The 15,437-nt window shown below is 47.0% G+C and overlaps 1 protein-coding gene across 1 annotated transcript in view; it reads left to right on the top strand.

Moving 5' to 3' along the window:
• Positions 1-13,374, top strand: part of LRRC20 (leucine rich repeat containing 20) — a 122,764-nt gene extending 109,390 nt beyond the window's left edge. The window contains exon 4 of the mRNA XM_056850358.1: positions 13,229-13,374. Within this exon, the coding sequence (XP_056706336.1) occupies positions 13,229-13,374 (146 nt within the window). The remainder of the gene's footprint in view (positions 1-13,228) is intronic.
• The last annotated feature ends 2,063 nt before the right edge of the window (positions 13,375-15,437 follow it).

Here is a 15,437-nt window from a genome sequence, read left to right as displayed (position 1 = left end):
TCGTTTAGATCTTCAGGACTTGGATCAATTACTGGACGATGCCCGATTGGCGACTGAGGATTTACAAATATTAACTGGACTTCTGGATAATCTTATTTCTCGACAAACTCTTTCTACCATGGCGGGAGCCCCACCGGAGGGTTTTTCCCTGATCCCGGATGCGGCCAGCTGCCAGGCTGAGGCCAAGCGAGTCGCTATTAGCACCGCTCTTCTCCTTGTGGAATGTACAAAGGACACCCCGGTAGCCACCTTGGCTCAAGTTTTGACCCCGACGTTTGGAGCCGAGGCATCCGCACTGGCGGTTCGAGTACAACCTCTGCTGGGCGGGGAACCTGACCCCATACTCTTGCTCCTCGAGACAGAACTTTTGCCGCGCATTACGGCAGAGGCTGCCCTAAGACTTGAGAACGCCAAAGTTCTTGCGGATCAGCAAGCCGCCGAAGCGGCTAGGGTCGCAAGAGAGAGAGAGGCGGCGGAAGCAGCCAGGGCGGCTGCAGCAAGGAATCAGGCGAACGTGGACACGCGCCCCAAGGACTATGTACTGGGACTATCAGGTCTCACCTTTTCCCCGGCGTTTGTCCCGTCGCGTACGACCCAACGCGCACGCCGTTTGGCTGACCGACGTCGAGACTCAGATGAGTCTGAAGACGAGGATTTATATGGGGATAGCTCTCAATGGGCCACGAGCTTCCGAACCAGTAAGCCTCATCTTACTGGGGGCCCAAGTGAGGAGGTTCATCTTTTACGAGCCCAGAATCGGGAGCTCTCCGACCGTGTGGATCAACTCCAAGAAGTAATGGAACTTATGCTTCACGAGAACAGGCAATTACAACAAACCCTGATAGCTCAGAGACAGCCCGTTCCGATACCGGGTCAGGCGGTACCCGTACAACCACCCGCTAATGTGCCTGCTCCACCCTTACCTCCTGGAGCTCCTGTTGCTCCTCCGCTCCAACCACCCGTGCAACCACCTGCTAATGTGCCTGCTCCACCCTTGCCTCCTGGAGCTCCTGTTGCTCCTCTGCCCGGACCACCCGTGCAACCGGGTCAGCCCGCGCCCGGCCCTTGGAAGCAACTCAAATTGAGGACTACGTATGACGGATCTCTTGAGACTTTGCCTTGTTTCTTGCATCAAGTGGACAGTTATATGCGAGAACAAGGTCAACTTTTCCCCACGGAAGATAGCCGGGTGCGGTACGTAGCTTCCCTCCTGACAGGCAAAGCGGCTGACTGGATGGTCCTCCAGTTTGACACCCGCTCTCGTGCGATTCGTTCCCTCAACAACTTCATGACTGCCCTGAGAAGGAGGTTTGAGGACCCCTTCCTGGGAGAAAGAGCCAAAACGGAACTTTTACAATTAAAACAAGGCTCTGCTACAGTTCGGGAATTTGCCGATGAATTTCAGCGACTGGCAAGTAAAATTGTAGGTTGGCCCGAGACCACCCTAATCCATCATTTCAGGGAAGCCTTGCATCCTGACATTCTGAACTGGTCTTACATGCGGGGCGATCCCGATACCCTCGAAGGCTGGATCCTATTAGCCGAGGAAGTGGAAAGCCGCCGCCGCTTTATTTCTCTCGTCCGTCAAAAGCACAAGGAGAAGGGCACCCAAAAGCCTCAACCCAAGGCACCACTGCTCGTCCCACGAAATCCCCCACGTCCGCTCCAGGAACGTGAAGTCCGATTTCAGAGGGGTGCCTGTCTTACATGCGGAGAAATGGGCCACTTTGCAGCCGTTTGCCCACGCCGCCAGGAATTATTTCGTCCCAGCACGACAACCCGCGCCCGAGGTCGTCCACCACGCAGAGGCACCGCGGCCACCCGCAGCGCAGCTCCGGGAAGGCCCACACCCTCTGCACTCCATGCCGGGGACCCAGCCTCCCTGCCTGCTTCCAACGACCCCGCCGGGTCTCGGATTACAAGTGCCCCATTGGGGGACAGCTTTCCCTCTTCGGATGAGGAAAACCCTTGGATTTCTCCAGCCTTAAACCTGGAATCTCCCCTCGACTTGTCAAAAAACGGCTCCGGTCTGTGGTGAATGGAGCATCTCCACAGACCTCTCAGGATCTTCCTATCAAACCGAATGCTCCTACCAAAATCAAAGAAGTGGACTCCACCGTCTACGTAGATGCAGTTTTACAACAACTTAACGGAGGTCCACAAATCCCCGTCAAAGCACTAATTGACTCCGGTTGCTGTCGCACTCTCATAAGCGAAGCCACGTTTGCTGCCCTCAGAGCCGACTCAGAGGCTTTACCCGCCCCCGTCCAATTTGCTCAAATGGACGGGAGCCAATTCCAGGGGGGTCCAGTTGATCATCGCACCATAGGGGTGGCAATGGGAATTGGTTCCCACTGGGAACAAATAGACTTCACTATAGCCCCTATCCGATTTGAAGTGGTCTTGGGAATTAACTGGATTAAAGGACATAGTCCCAGTATTGATTGGGAAACAGACACTATTTCTTTCGCTAGTCCCACCTGCGACCAGCATCGGCAAAACTTTGCTCTGCCATTTCCGCCCGTTCCAGCGTTAACCTCTACTGCCCCAGTACCACCGGCTCTACCCGCTGTATACCGGGACTTTGAAGATGTCTTCGACCTTAAGGAATGTGATGCCTTACCCCCCCACCGGGCCTCAGACTGTGCGATTGAAGTAGTAAAGGACTGCACATTAACCAAAAGTAAGATTTACCCTATGAGCGCTTCCGAGCGCACTGTCCTCCGGGACTTTTTGGACAAAAACCTCGCCAGAGGGTTCATTCGCCCTTCGAATGCCCCAAACTCGGCCCCCGCGTTTTTCGTCCGGAAAAAAGAGGGCGACCTTCGCCTGTGCATTGACTTCAGAAAGCTCAATGCGGTTACCCAGACCAACGCCTATCCTATCCCATTAATATCGGATATTTTGGGACAATTACAGGAAGGCCGTGTGTTCTCTAAATTAGACTTGGTGGAAGCCTACTACCGAGTCCGTATCCGCGAAGGAGATGAACACCTCACTGCCTTCTCTAGCTGTTTCGGAATGTATGAATTCCTTGTAATGCCGTTCGGATTAAAAGGGGCCCCGGGGGTCTTCATGCAACTCATCAATGAAATCCTACATGACCTTCTATATCGTGGGGTGGTGGTCTACTTAGATGACATTCTCATTTATTCGAAAACTATGGACGAGCATGTGACTCTGGTCAGAGAAGTTCTACAACGCCTGCGTAACCATCAACTGTTCGCTAAACTAGCTAAGTGTGAATTTCACCAAAGCAAACTCACGTTTTTGGGATACATCATCTCCCACCAAGGTCTTCGCATGGACCCCGCCAAAGTCCAAGCCGTCCTCGATTGGACTCCCCCCACCAACCGTAAGCAAGTACAGCAATTTCTGGGATTTGCAAACTTCTATCGGGGATTCATCCCTAACTTCGCCCAAGTGGCTCTACCCATTACGGACCTGCTGAAAACTAAAGGAAAAGTAAGCTCGGCTGCCTTGCCCTCCGCAAAGATCCTATGGACTGAGCAATGCCAAGCCGCCTTTCTGGCCCTCAAACGCCTCTTCACTTCGGAGCCGGTGCTACGGCACCCAGACCCAAATCAAATGTTCATTGTGCAAGTCGATGCTTCCGATGTAGCCATGGGAGGGGCTCTCCTCCAGCAAGGACCGGACGGTCTTCTTCACCCTTGCGCTTACTTTTCAAAAAAATTTGCGCACGCTCAATTAAACTGGCCCATCTGGGAGAAAGAGGCCTCTGCAGTTCATCATGCACTGACTTTATGGCGGCAATTCTTGGAAGGGTCTAAAATACCCTTTGAAGTTTGGACCGATCACAAAAATCTAGCTGCCCTCACGGGGTCCCATAAGCTATCGGCGAAACAACAACGGTGGGCGGAGTTCTTTGCTCAGTTCCGTTTCACCCTGAAGCACGTCCCTGGGAAGCAGAACGTTCTCGCGGATGCCCTCTCCCGTTTACCACAATATCCGGTAAAACTCGAAAGACCCACCAACTCTCTGTTCACCCCTATGCAACGTGGGGCCCTACCTATGCTGGCTGTGCAAACCCGATCCCAGCATCAACACACCTCGCAAGCTCCGCCAGCCCAACCGGCTGCCCAGCCGCCACCGCAACAGACCGGAGTTCCCGCCCCTCCTACCCCTCCGACCGCTCAGCCGCCTGCAGTCTGCGCGCCGCCACACGTAAGCACTAGCCCTATAACTATTTCTCAGATCTCCAGAACCGACGGGGGGGCTCCCTCCAAACTCCCCATCTCCGAATCCTTTTTAACTGTCCTTCGGGACCAGTGCCTTTTAGAACGTTCCGCTCATACCCTACCTCCTGGTGTTTTGGAACAAGGGGGGTCCTGGTACAAAGACTCAAAATTGTATGTACCCAAAGCTCTCCGGAAGGACGTTTTACATTTAGCTCATGGAGCCAAAACAGCTGGGCACTTTGGGTTTCTGAAGACCCTTCACTTATTGCGCAGACAGTTCTGGTGGGGGGGAATGCGTTCCGACATTGACTCCTTCATCCGCAGCTGTCCCGTTTGTGCCGCTGCGAAACGATCGCAGGGCAAACCCCCGGGACTGCTACAACCTCTTGAAACGCCCAGCAAACCTTGGGAAGTGATCGCTATGGACTTCATGACTGATCTCCCTCTCAGTGGGGGTAAAACTGTGTTGTGGGTTGTTACTGATTTGTTTTCTAAGCAAATACATTTGATTCCATGTGCAGGGATCCCCTCTGCTCAGAAACTGGCCCGCCTCTTCGTGACGCATATATTTCGTTTACATTCGTTTCCGCGTAAAATAATTTGTGACCGCGGAAGTGGTTTCGTTTCTAAGTTTTGGAAAGCTTTCCTCAAGTTGGTGGGGGTGGAACAGGGATTGTCTAGTGCATACCATCCTCAAACCGATGGTCAAACTGAACGTGTCAATGCTGTACTCGAATGTTATTTGCGTTGTTATGTTAACTACCACCAGGATAACTGGGTGGAACTGCTACCTTTAGCAGAATATGCCTACAATAATGCCATGCATCAATCCACAGGTTTTAGCCCGTTTTTTGCTGTGTATGGACAAGATTTCAGTCCCATCGTTCCTACAGATGATGTAGAGGGGGAGGGGAACCCCGACATTGCCTCCTGGGCACACGCCCTCCGTACCACTTGGCCCTGGCTCGTTAGCAACCTCGACCGGGCCAAACGTAAATACAAAGCGCAAGCTGACAAACATCGCTCCCCCGGGGGTGATCTGCAAGTGGGTGCTCTGGTTTACCTTTCCACCAAAAACCTCCGTTCCACCCAACCGTGCCATAAGCTCAGCGCCAAATTCATTGGCCCTTTCCCCATTACTCGGGTCATAAACCCTGTCACAGTGGAACTGGCTCTCCCCAAATCTTTGAGGCGTGTGCATCCTGTTTTCCACATAAGCCTCCTCAAACCCCATGTTGCTTCTCCACGGTGGCATCCGGACCCACCGCCTGCGCAACCCATCATGGTGGGGGGGGAAGAACACTTCGAAGTCTCCAAGATCCTTGACTCCCGTATTCACCATGGTACTCTCCAGTATCTAATTCGTTGGAAACATTTCCCCCCTGCCTATGACGAATGGGTGCGCGCACGGGATGTCTCCGCCCCCGACCTCATTGACGCCTTTCACATTGCTTACCCAAACAGGCCAGCCCCCTTGCGAACTGGGAGGGGGCCTTGAGGGGAGCAGAATGTCAGGCTGCTATCTCGGTTTCGTTATTGCCTCTGTCTCTGTGCTGTATTGTCTGCCCCCCAAGGTCGCATGCCTAAGCCTAAGCCTGGGAACTCAGCTCCTGGGAAACTGTATTCCTGCGTGTAATCTCCCGCCTTTCCTGCCTTATAATATCTCCCAGCTAGTGAGCCTTTCATAGCTGTCATTTTATTCGTTTGCACTGTATGCCTATTTGATCAGTAAAATCCACCTGTTTGGACTCTATACGACTTTGTGGTGATTTCTGGTTCTGTGGGCCAAGGGCTGACAGATACCCCTCTTTTTTTGGGAAAAGATATACACATACACAGAGATACATATATTGTGTTTATCTCAGAGCTATTATTAATTCTTGTTAGGAGTGTTTACATGGCCAAATAAGAACCATAGTAGTAACTAACAACATAATTTGTTTCCATACTTTACAAGGGTCTAATTACTACAACTTGGGAGTTTTGGCAATGGTAATTAACTTTGGGGTAGTTGTTATTTCCTGTAGGGGCAGGAATTAGTATCATTATATGGTGAACAAAAATCCCTCTTTAATTGTGAATAATGAAGGTTTTTTTTCTTATGTACTTTGTTATTTTAATGCTACAGTCTACCGCTTGTGAAAATTGTACTATAATCAATGGGACAAGACTATAGTGTTAGAGAATGGTAAGCTTTTTTCAGAGTTAATTAATTTTGTATTGGATTTTTAAAAAACCAGACAGTGCAGTGATACAGATAATTCTTTTTATTCCCCAACCCCCAAGCAAGGCTCATGAATCATCCAGTACAGGAGATCAAAGCAGGATTAGTTGCTTCAGCAGCTTTGTTTAAATCACAGAAGGGCTGCCATTAGAATTTGCAGCTAATCTGTATTTGTTTTTGACCAAGCAGCTCAGTGGTAGAATGCTGGCTTTGCATGCGGAAGGTCCCAGGTTCAATCCCTAGTTTCTCTAGTGAAAAGGCTCAGCTACAAAGTGATATGAAAAATTTCTACCTCAAACCCTAGAGAGCTGCTACCAATCAGATTAGACAATACTAACCTTGAGAGACACACTGGTCTGATTCAGGACAAGCAGCTTCATGAGTTCAGGTAAGCAAAGTGCTGCATTCAAATACATAATGAGGGTACTGGGAATGCCACTGAAGAAATCTGAATGGGACGCAGTGTTAAATAGTCAAGGCAGCTTTACAATAAATGCTAAAGAGAGTGGTGCCCTTCTAAGTCTATTGAAGTCAGTGAGTTTAGAGAATTGTAACTCTTTTTAGGATGCACTGTAAAGCTCCCAGTAGGAGAAAAAGAAGAGTTGGTTTTTAAATGGCAACTTTCTCTACCACTTAAGGAAGAATCAACCTGGCTGACAATCACCTTCTCTTCCCCTCCCCACAACAGACACCCTGTGAGGTAGGTGGGGCTGAGGGAGTGTGACTAGCCCAAGGTCACCCAGCTGGCTTCATGTGTAGGAGTGGGGAAACACATCCAGTTCACCAGATTAGCCTCCGCCACCCATGTGGAGGAGTGGGGAATCCCTGTTCTCCAGATCAGAGTCCACTGCTCTTAAGGAGGGATGGTGGCGTGGTACAGCCTGATCTCATCAGATCTCAGAAGTTAAGCAGGGTCAGTACTTGGAAGGGAGACCACCAAGGAAGACTCTGCAGAGCAAGGCAATGGCAAACCACCTCTGCTCAAAAATGTTCAAATCCCCATTTTATCTGTTTCCCCTCTATTTTCTGTATTCCCTAAAATCTAATTTTAAAACTTTTTTTAAAAAAAATCTGGGCTTCTGGGATTTCCTAGAACAAGAAACTGGAATGTAAGAAGAGCCCTGATGGATTAGACCAGTGGTCCATCTAGTCCAGAATAATGTGGCCAAGAAACAGGGCATAGAGGCCTAGTACTGATACGCCACAGTTTTCTGCCTTTAACTATGGACCTGCCTTGTAGTCACCATAGCTAAAAATCGTTGATGGGCTTGTTCCCCATGTCTCATCATAGACCTGTCTAACCCCCTTTTAAAGCCATCCAGGAGGTGGAATGGAGAGCATCTCTAGCTCCTCGTGTTCCTTGCCTAGCCCTCCCTCAAGGTCAGTAGTTTTGTGGCGGGAATGAGTCTTTTGAGACAGGCTGTCCTACAACAATCCACCCAAATAGCTCTGTGAGTTCAAGGGTAGGCTGCCTGTTTACGTTTTGTGTAGTCTTAAGGAAGAGAAAAACTTGTGGAGTAGAGATAGTCAGAGCCGTTGATGCGAGTCAAAGGGATTCTAGACTCAGATCTCTTTTGTCATTTTCCCTGAAAGCCCTGTACAAAGTTAAATAGGAAATATAGACCTGGTTACCGCTAGGAAATCTGTCATTTCATCTGCTACTTATGCCATTCACCACATCCAGATTTATTATGTGCAGGCCATTGGGATGCCACTTGAATGGCATTAGTCATAATATAAGTACCAAATGAGACACAAGCCTTGGGGAAGCATTTATGGATTTCTTTCTGTACAGACACTATCTCAGCCTCCTTCCGTCTGATTTCCTGCGAAAGTACTGAAGGACCAGCATCCACCTCCCTGGGCTTTGTGCCTGGATATGCAAGTTTGTACTTTGAAGGCAAAATAAAAGGCCATCATCTCTCCCCAATCATATCTTTGCTTTCTTTTAATTATATATTTTGGGTGTGGGAGGGATGATCAAAGCCAAGAGAAGAAAAATGCATTTCATGGAACTCATTCGGCTCTTGAGCAGTTTTCAGTTTCAAGGAGCTAATGAAAGCTCATTTCAAAATGAGCCTTACAGAATTAATGTCTGGCTGTGGGGCGATGGCCTTAGACCTGTGTACCATTAAAGAGAAAAAGCAAAATTACACCACCACCACTCCAAACACACACACACACACACACACACACACACACACACACTCTTGTTAATGACACACACAGATGGAAGTTGCATAGAAAACAATCAGTCCCTCAGGATTGTGTGGTATAAAGTGACCATTTCTTCTTACTTCATGGCAAGACGTGCTAATGCTACTGAAACCGGACTTTTGATCCAAAAGTCAGTTTGGGTGAAAAGGAAAGACTTCTGTCTTTGTTCTTTGCACAGATAACAGTCTCATTGGTCTCAGCATATTTGCAGTATACCTTGAAAGGATATTAGAAAATCAGTTCTGAAGTAATGGTTTTGGATTTGTTGTCAAGCTGACTTTATTTTAGCTTTTATTCCCCCTCTCTTTGAGGTTGGGAACCTTGTCTTTGCATGAGCCCATCTGCTGTGAGCATAGGGTTGCCATGGACTGACACAAACAGGACACAGGGTCTTATTCCAAGACACTGAAAGACTGGACAATTCTACCAACTATTTTGTCAGATTGCACAGAGAAGCCATTGAAATTCATAAACATCAGCACAACTTTAACAGAAAAGAAGAGAGTTTAAGAATGAATAAGGCTTGGCTTCCTGTCTTGAAAACCTCCAGACTAACAAAGACTACAGTCAACAATAGCCATGCAGATTAGCTTTGGATTTCTCACATTAACAGATCACTTCAGGATACATTGGTTCCATATTAACATACCACACCCTCATTAGCACATTATCTTGATACTTACAGGACAATGGTTAGCACATTACCTTTGTTACTTTTTGGAGGACAATGATTCAGCTCAAACCCAACCCCTTTCTGACTATATATTACTCTTCCTACACACTTGACACTGAGAGACACTGTCCTTCAGTGTTACTCCTCTGAAGATGCCTGCCACAGCTGCTGGCGAAACGTCAGGAAAGAAAATACCAAGACCACGGTTACACAGCCCGGATAACCTACAAGAACCAATTAAATGGTTTGAATTGCCAACCTATTTAATATAGGGTTGCCGGGTCCCTCTTCACCACCAACGGGCGATTTTGGGGGCGGAGCCCGAGGTGAGATTTGGGGAGAGGAGGGACTTCAATGCCATAGAGTCCAATTGCCAAAGTGGCCATTTTCTCCAGGTGAACTGATTGGCTGGAGATCAGTTGTAATAGCAGATCTCCAGCTATTACCTGGAGGTTGGCGACCCTAATTCAATAAGATAAGCAAGACTTCCTCCAAACATACCTCTTCTTACCTGGAGGCCCTCCCCTCTTTCCTTATTTGGAAATATCAGTCCCTGGATCTCTCTTCTCCTTCTCTTTGGCCATTCTGGTGGCATGCATATCTGCTGGTCTTGTCCCTGCTATTTCCATACTAGGAAAGAAAAGAATATGTTTCAAAGCAAGGATCTGGGCCTAAAACTGGAGACAGAATCTGTTCCCAAATTAAACTTTTGCCTGCCAGGACAGATTTGACTCTCTTCTCCTCTGGATGATCATTATTTTTGGATCGTTGGTTCCTCAGAAATCAGTTTCCCTGCATAGGAGATCAAATTGATATCGGACCTGCCTAGATAGGTAGTCTCTGCTTTGCTCTCTTGCTCTACCTCTCTGGCTTCTCGCCTCTCCCTTCTTGAATGGTATAGGTTGCACTGGGTGTATGTTTATGTTTGGAACGTTTATCGCCTAACGAAGACTTTCTAGTTTTGGCCCCTATATTGAATACTTGATATTATTTTGACTGCTTGAGTGTTCAAATTCTTCAGTCCAGTTGTTTCTATCATCCCCCCCCTTAATAAACTTTGTTCATGATTTCTCTCTGTCTGGATTCTCAGTATTCCTTGCAGGTTTGTAGAGAACTTTGCCACTTTGCCAGTAGAAAGTGGGCCACATTCATGCTGATAATGTGTTTATCGATTAAACATTTCGCACTTGCTATATGAGCTTCGGGTAGGTTCCACAAAGACCAAATGGCTTAGGAAATGAAAAAGAGTATGTACTTAAAATCAAATATGATTGTAATATATGCAAGTCTAAAAGCTAAAAAAGAGGAGGTCCTCTAAAGCGCAGAGGTCTACATAGACAGGTACAAGGTCAAATCAATGGCCAGAAATTTAATTTTAGCAGCTGTCAGGCTCCAGCAACTCAGGCTTACCAACTGCATTGTATGCTGGGGTGCAGCACGCAAATGTCCTGTCTGCAATTCCTCCCCTGTAAGGCCTAGTCAGTGCCCCGTGGCGCAGAGTGGTAAGATGCAGTACTGCAGTCAAAAGCTCTGCTCATGACCTGAGTTCGATACTGACGGAAGTCAGTTTCAGGTAGCCGGCTCAAGGTTGACTGAGCCTTCCATCCTTCTGAGGCCAGTAAATGAGTACTTGCTGGGGGTAATGTGTAGATACTGGGGAAGGCACTGGCAAACCACCCTGTAAACAAAGTCTGCCTAGTAAATGTCAGGATATGACATCACCCCATGGGTCAGGAATGACCCGATGCTTGCACAGGGGACTACCTTTACCTTTTTTTAAGGCCTAGTCAAGAGAAGCGAAAGAGGAGCAGGAAACCAATCCTTATGGCTATAAGAAACAACAGTCGTTACCAAACTCAGTCTAGATTTGTAGGCCCCCTATCAAAGAGCATGGGGGAGCCAACCCACATTCACCACACACACCAACTCGCCCATATGTTCCTCTAACTCCACCCTTCCTTCTCACATGGAGCACAGATTGCATACAAACTTCACTTGATAGTGACATCCAAATGCGAGCAACTGGGCGAATTGTCTGCCCTCCTGCACAAGCCCAGCCCAGTTTTGTGGGGGCTAAGAGCACCAACTCATGTGTTTGGACATCACACTCAAATGGATCTTGAAGGCCAGAAACCTTCTGTCATTCTTCTTTTTGTGGTGGGAGAAACCAGGGGACATGACAGCCAAGCTGCATTTGTACCTGTTGCGACAAGCTGGAGTTTAACCATGCTTTAGCACGACATCTGAATGCATTCGCTCTCCTGACATTTATACTTGTGATGTGTTTTATTTGTTGAATTACATATATTTTTTAAAACATCTTCATTGTTTAAGGATGTCCTTGGTTTCCCGGACAAAAGGGGGAAAAAAGGAATTATTCCGTCTTTTGAATACTATTCATAAATATGGATATGTGCATAGCTTCATTAAATATATATCACCATTGATTACATTTGTTTAGAACTTCACATTTCATTGCTTCGTAGCAACAGTGTTGCGTGGGATTATAATTTTGCCCAAGTCTCTGGCTTGTAGTTCTTAAGCAGTCGTGCTCTAAATACGGGACTGTTTCTGAGAACATTTGGTCATCCGTCCAACCCAATGTCGCTTTTTTTTTTTAAGCTGGGGATTTAATGTGGGATGTCAGTGATTTTAGGAATTCTTCTGTTTCTATAAAGCTGATGCTCTGCTGGCATCTATTCTTGCGATTGTTAATTCTGCACCGCCTCCCCTTTCTTGCTGCAGATGTGCCAGTCTAAAAACTGGCCCCATGGACTCATACTCTACATGCATGACTGCTTCTGAGAACTTGATTCTTATTCAGTGGAATAGCCTCTCGAGTGAGACCAGGGCCCTGCGGGACCTTAAGGAGTTCCGCAGGGGCTGTAAAACAGAGCTATTCCGCCAGGCTTATGGTTGAGGCCAGCTACAGTTTCATATATATCATTGCTGGCTTCCCCAACCCCCTCACTGTCACAGTATTTTAATTCCATCTATTCGCCTAGTTAAACCTTTCTACATTTAGAAGCGCCAAAGTAGTTTTAGGATTGGTTTGAGACTTGTGTGTGTGTGTGTGTGTGTGTAAAGTGCCGTCAAGTCGTAGCCGAAACCCCCTTTTGGGGTTTTCATGGCAAGAGACTAACAGAGGTGGTTTTCCAGTGCCTTCCTGTGCACAGCAACCCTGGTATTCCTTGGTGGTCTCCCATCCAAATACTAACCAGGGCTGACCCTGCTTAGCTTCTGAGATCTGACGAGATCAGGCTAGCCTGGGCCATCCAAGTCAGGCCTTTTGAGACTTTTAGGGCTATTTAAAAGCTGTTTTAAAAGGTTTTATCGATTAAATGGGTTTTATTCCTCTGTAAATGTCAGGCTGTTATCTCGGTTTAGATGTTTCCTTTCGTTTCTCTGCTGAACCGTCCAGACTTCAAGGACGGCTACACATACCAAAGCCTGGGAATGCCACTCCTGGGAAATAATGCTCTGTTTATGCTTTGTAATCTCCCGCCGTTTCTCTGCCTTATATTTCCAAATAACGGGCAAGACAAACCATAGCTGTCATCTTGCCTTCAATGCACTGTATTGCCTATTTGACCAGTAAAGCCATCTGCTTGGAATCTGATTGTCTCTGTGGTGATTTCTGGTTCGATGGGTCAAGAGCTTACAGTAAGCCGCTCTGAGCCCGGACTCGGCCAGGGAGAGCGGGGTATTAAATTGAAACAACAATAATAATAATAACTATCTGGTTAATTGTTCAACCCATTCCTTTTTTCTTTTCTTTTTGGCTGGCTGAAGATTTAATGACTTTACATTATTTTAGAAACTCTTCTGTGTCTACAAAATCGATGTTCTCCTAGCATCCATTCTTGCGACTGCTAATTCTGCGCCTCCTTTTCCTCTCCCTTCTTCTTGCTGCAGAGGTCCCGGTCGAGAAGCTAGCCTCCATGGAGGCTCTCCAGAGTGTGAACCTGAAGTCCAACCCGCTCAGCGAGGAGGTCCGGGTGATCGCCAGACCGCTGATCAAGTTTGACCTCCTGATTTCTCCAGCCATTGCCCATGTCTGAGATGCAGATGACTTGGAGGCAGAGCTGCAGTGGGGTTGATGTTTGGTTGTAGTTTTGAAGGGAGCGAGAATGCGGTGCGTGCTGATCTAGGAAAGCCCTGCCAGCTTTCCCAGGCCACGCTGCTCCTCCGTGCACGAGGCTTCACGGGCTTGCAGAGAGGCAGGAGGCATGGCGTTTTTTGCCAAAGGGCAGTGGTTCTTGCTCAAACGAATCTCCTTTAAACTGTCAGCATATTGAAAGCTTGTAATGCTTACCAAAAAAAAAAAAAAGTGAGCACCTTTTGAACCGTTTGTCTGACAGACAACTGTATATTTTGTCTGGTACTACAAAGGTATGAATGGAATATGGCAGGGGTCCCCAACATGGTGCCCATGGGCATCATGACCCCCACCAACACTTTTTCTAGCACCCGCAAGGGCTTTTAGAAAGTGGGTGGGGCTAGGTGGGCCTTTTGCCCAGCAGGGCTTCTGATTGGCTGTGCAGATTTTAAAGCATCCTGTTAAACAGAGCTTCTGAAATGTTGAAGAGAAACTATTAGAGTTAGTTTTGGGGACCCCTAGAGTACATCATTTCCCACACCTGCGAGTTTGTGAGCTAGGATAGCAGTGGCCAGCTGGATGCCTGGGAGACGGCCAGTCAGTTTTGGTAGCTTAGTTTTACCTTCCCTAGCAAATTGGAATAAAGAGTTTTGCTCACAGTTTCGCTTGTGATAAAAAGACAATTGACTTTAAAAGTTGCTGTAAAAGAGACAGAGATCCTGCCCCTGTCTTCCGGTTTTGTATGTAAAAGTCCAGCCAATAGATACTCTTGGTTTTTATTATAATGCCTGATGACCAGTGATAAAGAAATCAGATTGTGTGACAAAATATATTTCTAAACTCCATACCATTGTCTAAAAATAGAATGAACCTTGATTATATAGAAGGACTCATCCCTGGGTGAGGGATTTCATAAGCATGAGTCCTTTCGAAGTAAATCCCTCTGACAAATTCTGTGGTGCATGAACAGATACTACCTTAAATCAGTTGCATTTCAGTCTGCACTTGATTCTTATTCAGTGGCTTCTAGCTCCAGTTCCATGTGAAGATGTAAACTTCCGTCTGTGGTCTTTATATGTTTCGATCATATTATCTCTTTAGCCAGGCCTTTCTGAAGAGGAAAGGCCTTGGTTTTTGTAGACGACCTGAATGAAAGAGCCCCGAATCACTTTTGCTATCCTACCTTACATTTTGTAGTTCTGACTTGTGTTCTTTCTTGTGATGGGGCAACCCCAATTGTACGTGTTCCTGAAAATTTGGCAAGGAATTGATTGTGGGGGGTGGGGAGCAAAGACTAGTTCTAATAAACTGAACAAATAAAACCCACCAAAGTGCAAAGTACTAAAGCAAGACATTGTTTACTGTGAGATCATCTACATATTACCTAAAATACATATTACATAAAATACATACCCCATAGGCAGCTGAAGTAAATTCTTCTGATAAATTCTATAAACAAATATTGCTTGAAGTCTTGTGTTTCAGTTTGCACTTGATTTTATTCAGTATAAACAGTATCAACCAAGTGGTCAGTACTCAGGTAAAAAGGTAAAAGTAGTCCCCTGTGCAAGCACCAGGTCATTACTGACCCATGGGGTGACGTCACATCCCGACGTTTACTAGGCAGACGACATTTCCGGGGTGGTTTGCCAGTGCCTTCCCCAATGTTCAGTACTCAACAGTTAAATATATCAGGGAAGCAAGCACAAGCAAACCTGCTCAGAAGAAAGGCCCATTTTAGTCAGTAGGGTGTTACTCCCAGGGAGGACTGAAGCCCAACAGTGCAGTCTGAAGCAGTGTTACACCATTCTAAGTCCATGGCCTTAGGAAAGTATAACACTTCTTGGGATTGCACTGAAAATATCTTACAAGCACTCAACATATTTCCAGTAAACGCTGATCAGTTTCAACAAAGACATCCTTCAAGAGCACCATTCTACTTGAAGTATAATCATGTAGTATGTGACACCTCATATATCTATTTAGGAACCCCACTCCTGCATACCCAGATTTGAATCCTCATTC

Source organism: Euleptes europaea, chromosome 5 (assembly GCF_029931775.1).
Source record: "Euleptes europaea isolate rEulEur1 chromosome 5, rEulEur1.hap1, whole genome shotgun sequence".
Classification (NCBI taxonomy): domain Eukaryota; kingdom Metazoa; phylum Chordata; class Lepidosauria; order Squamata; family Sphaerodactylidae; genus Euleptes; species Euleptes europaea.
The sequence above is the reverse complement of the archived record's forward strand: the minus strand, read 5'-3'. Positions and strand labels throughout refer to the sequence as shown.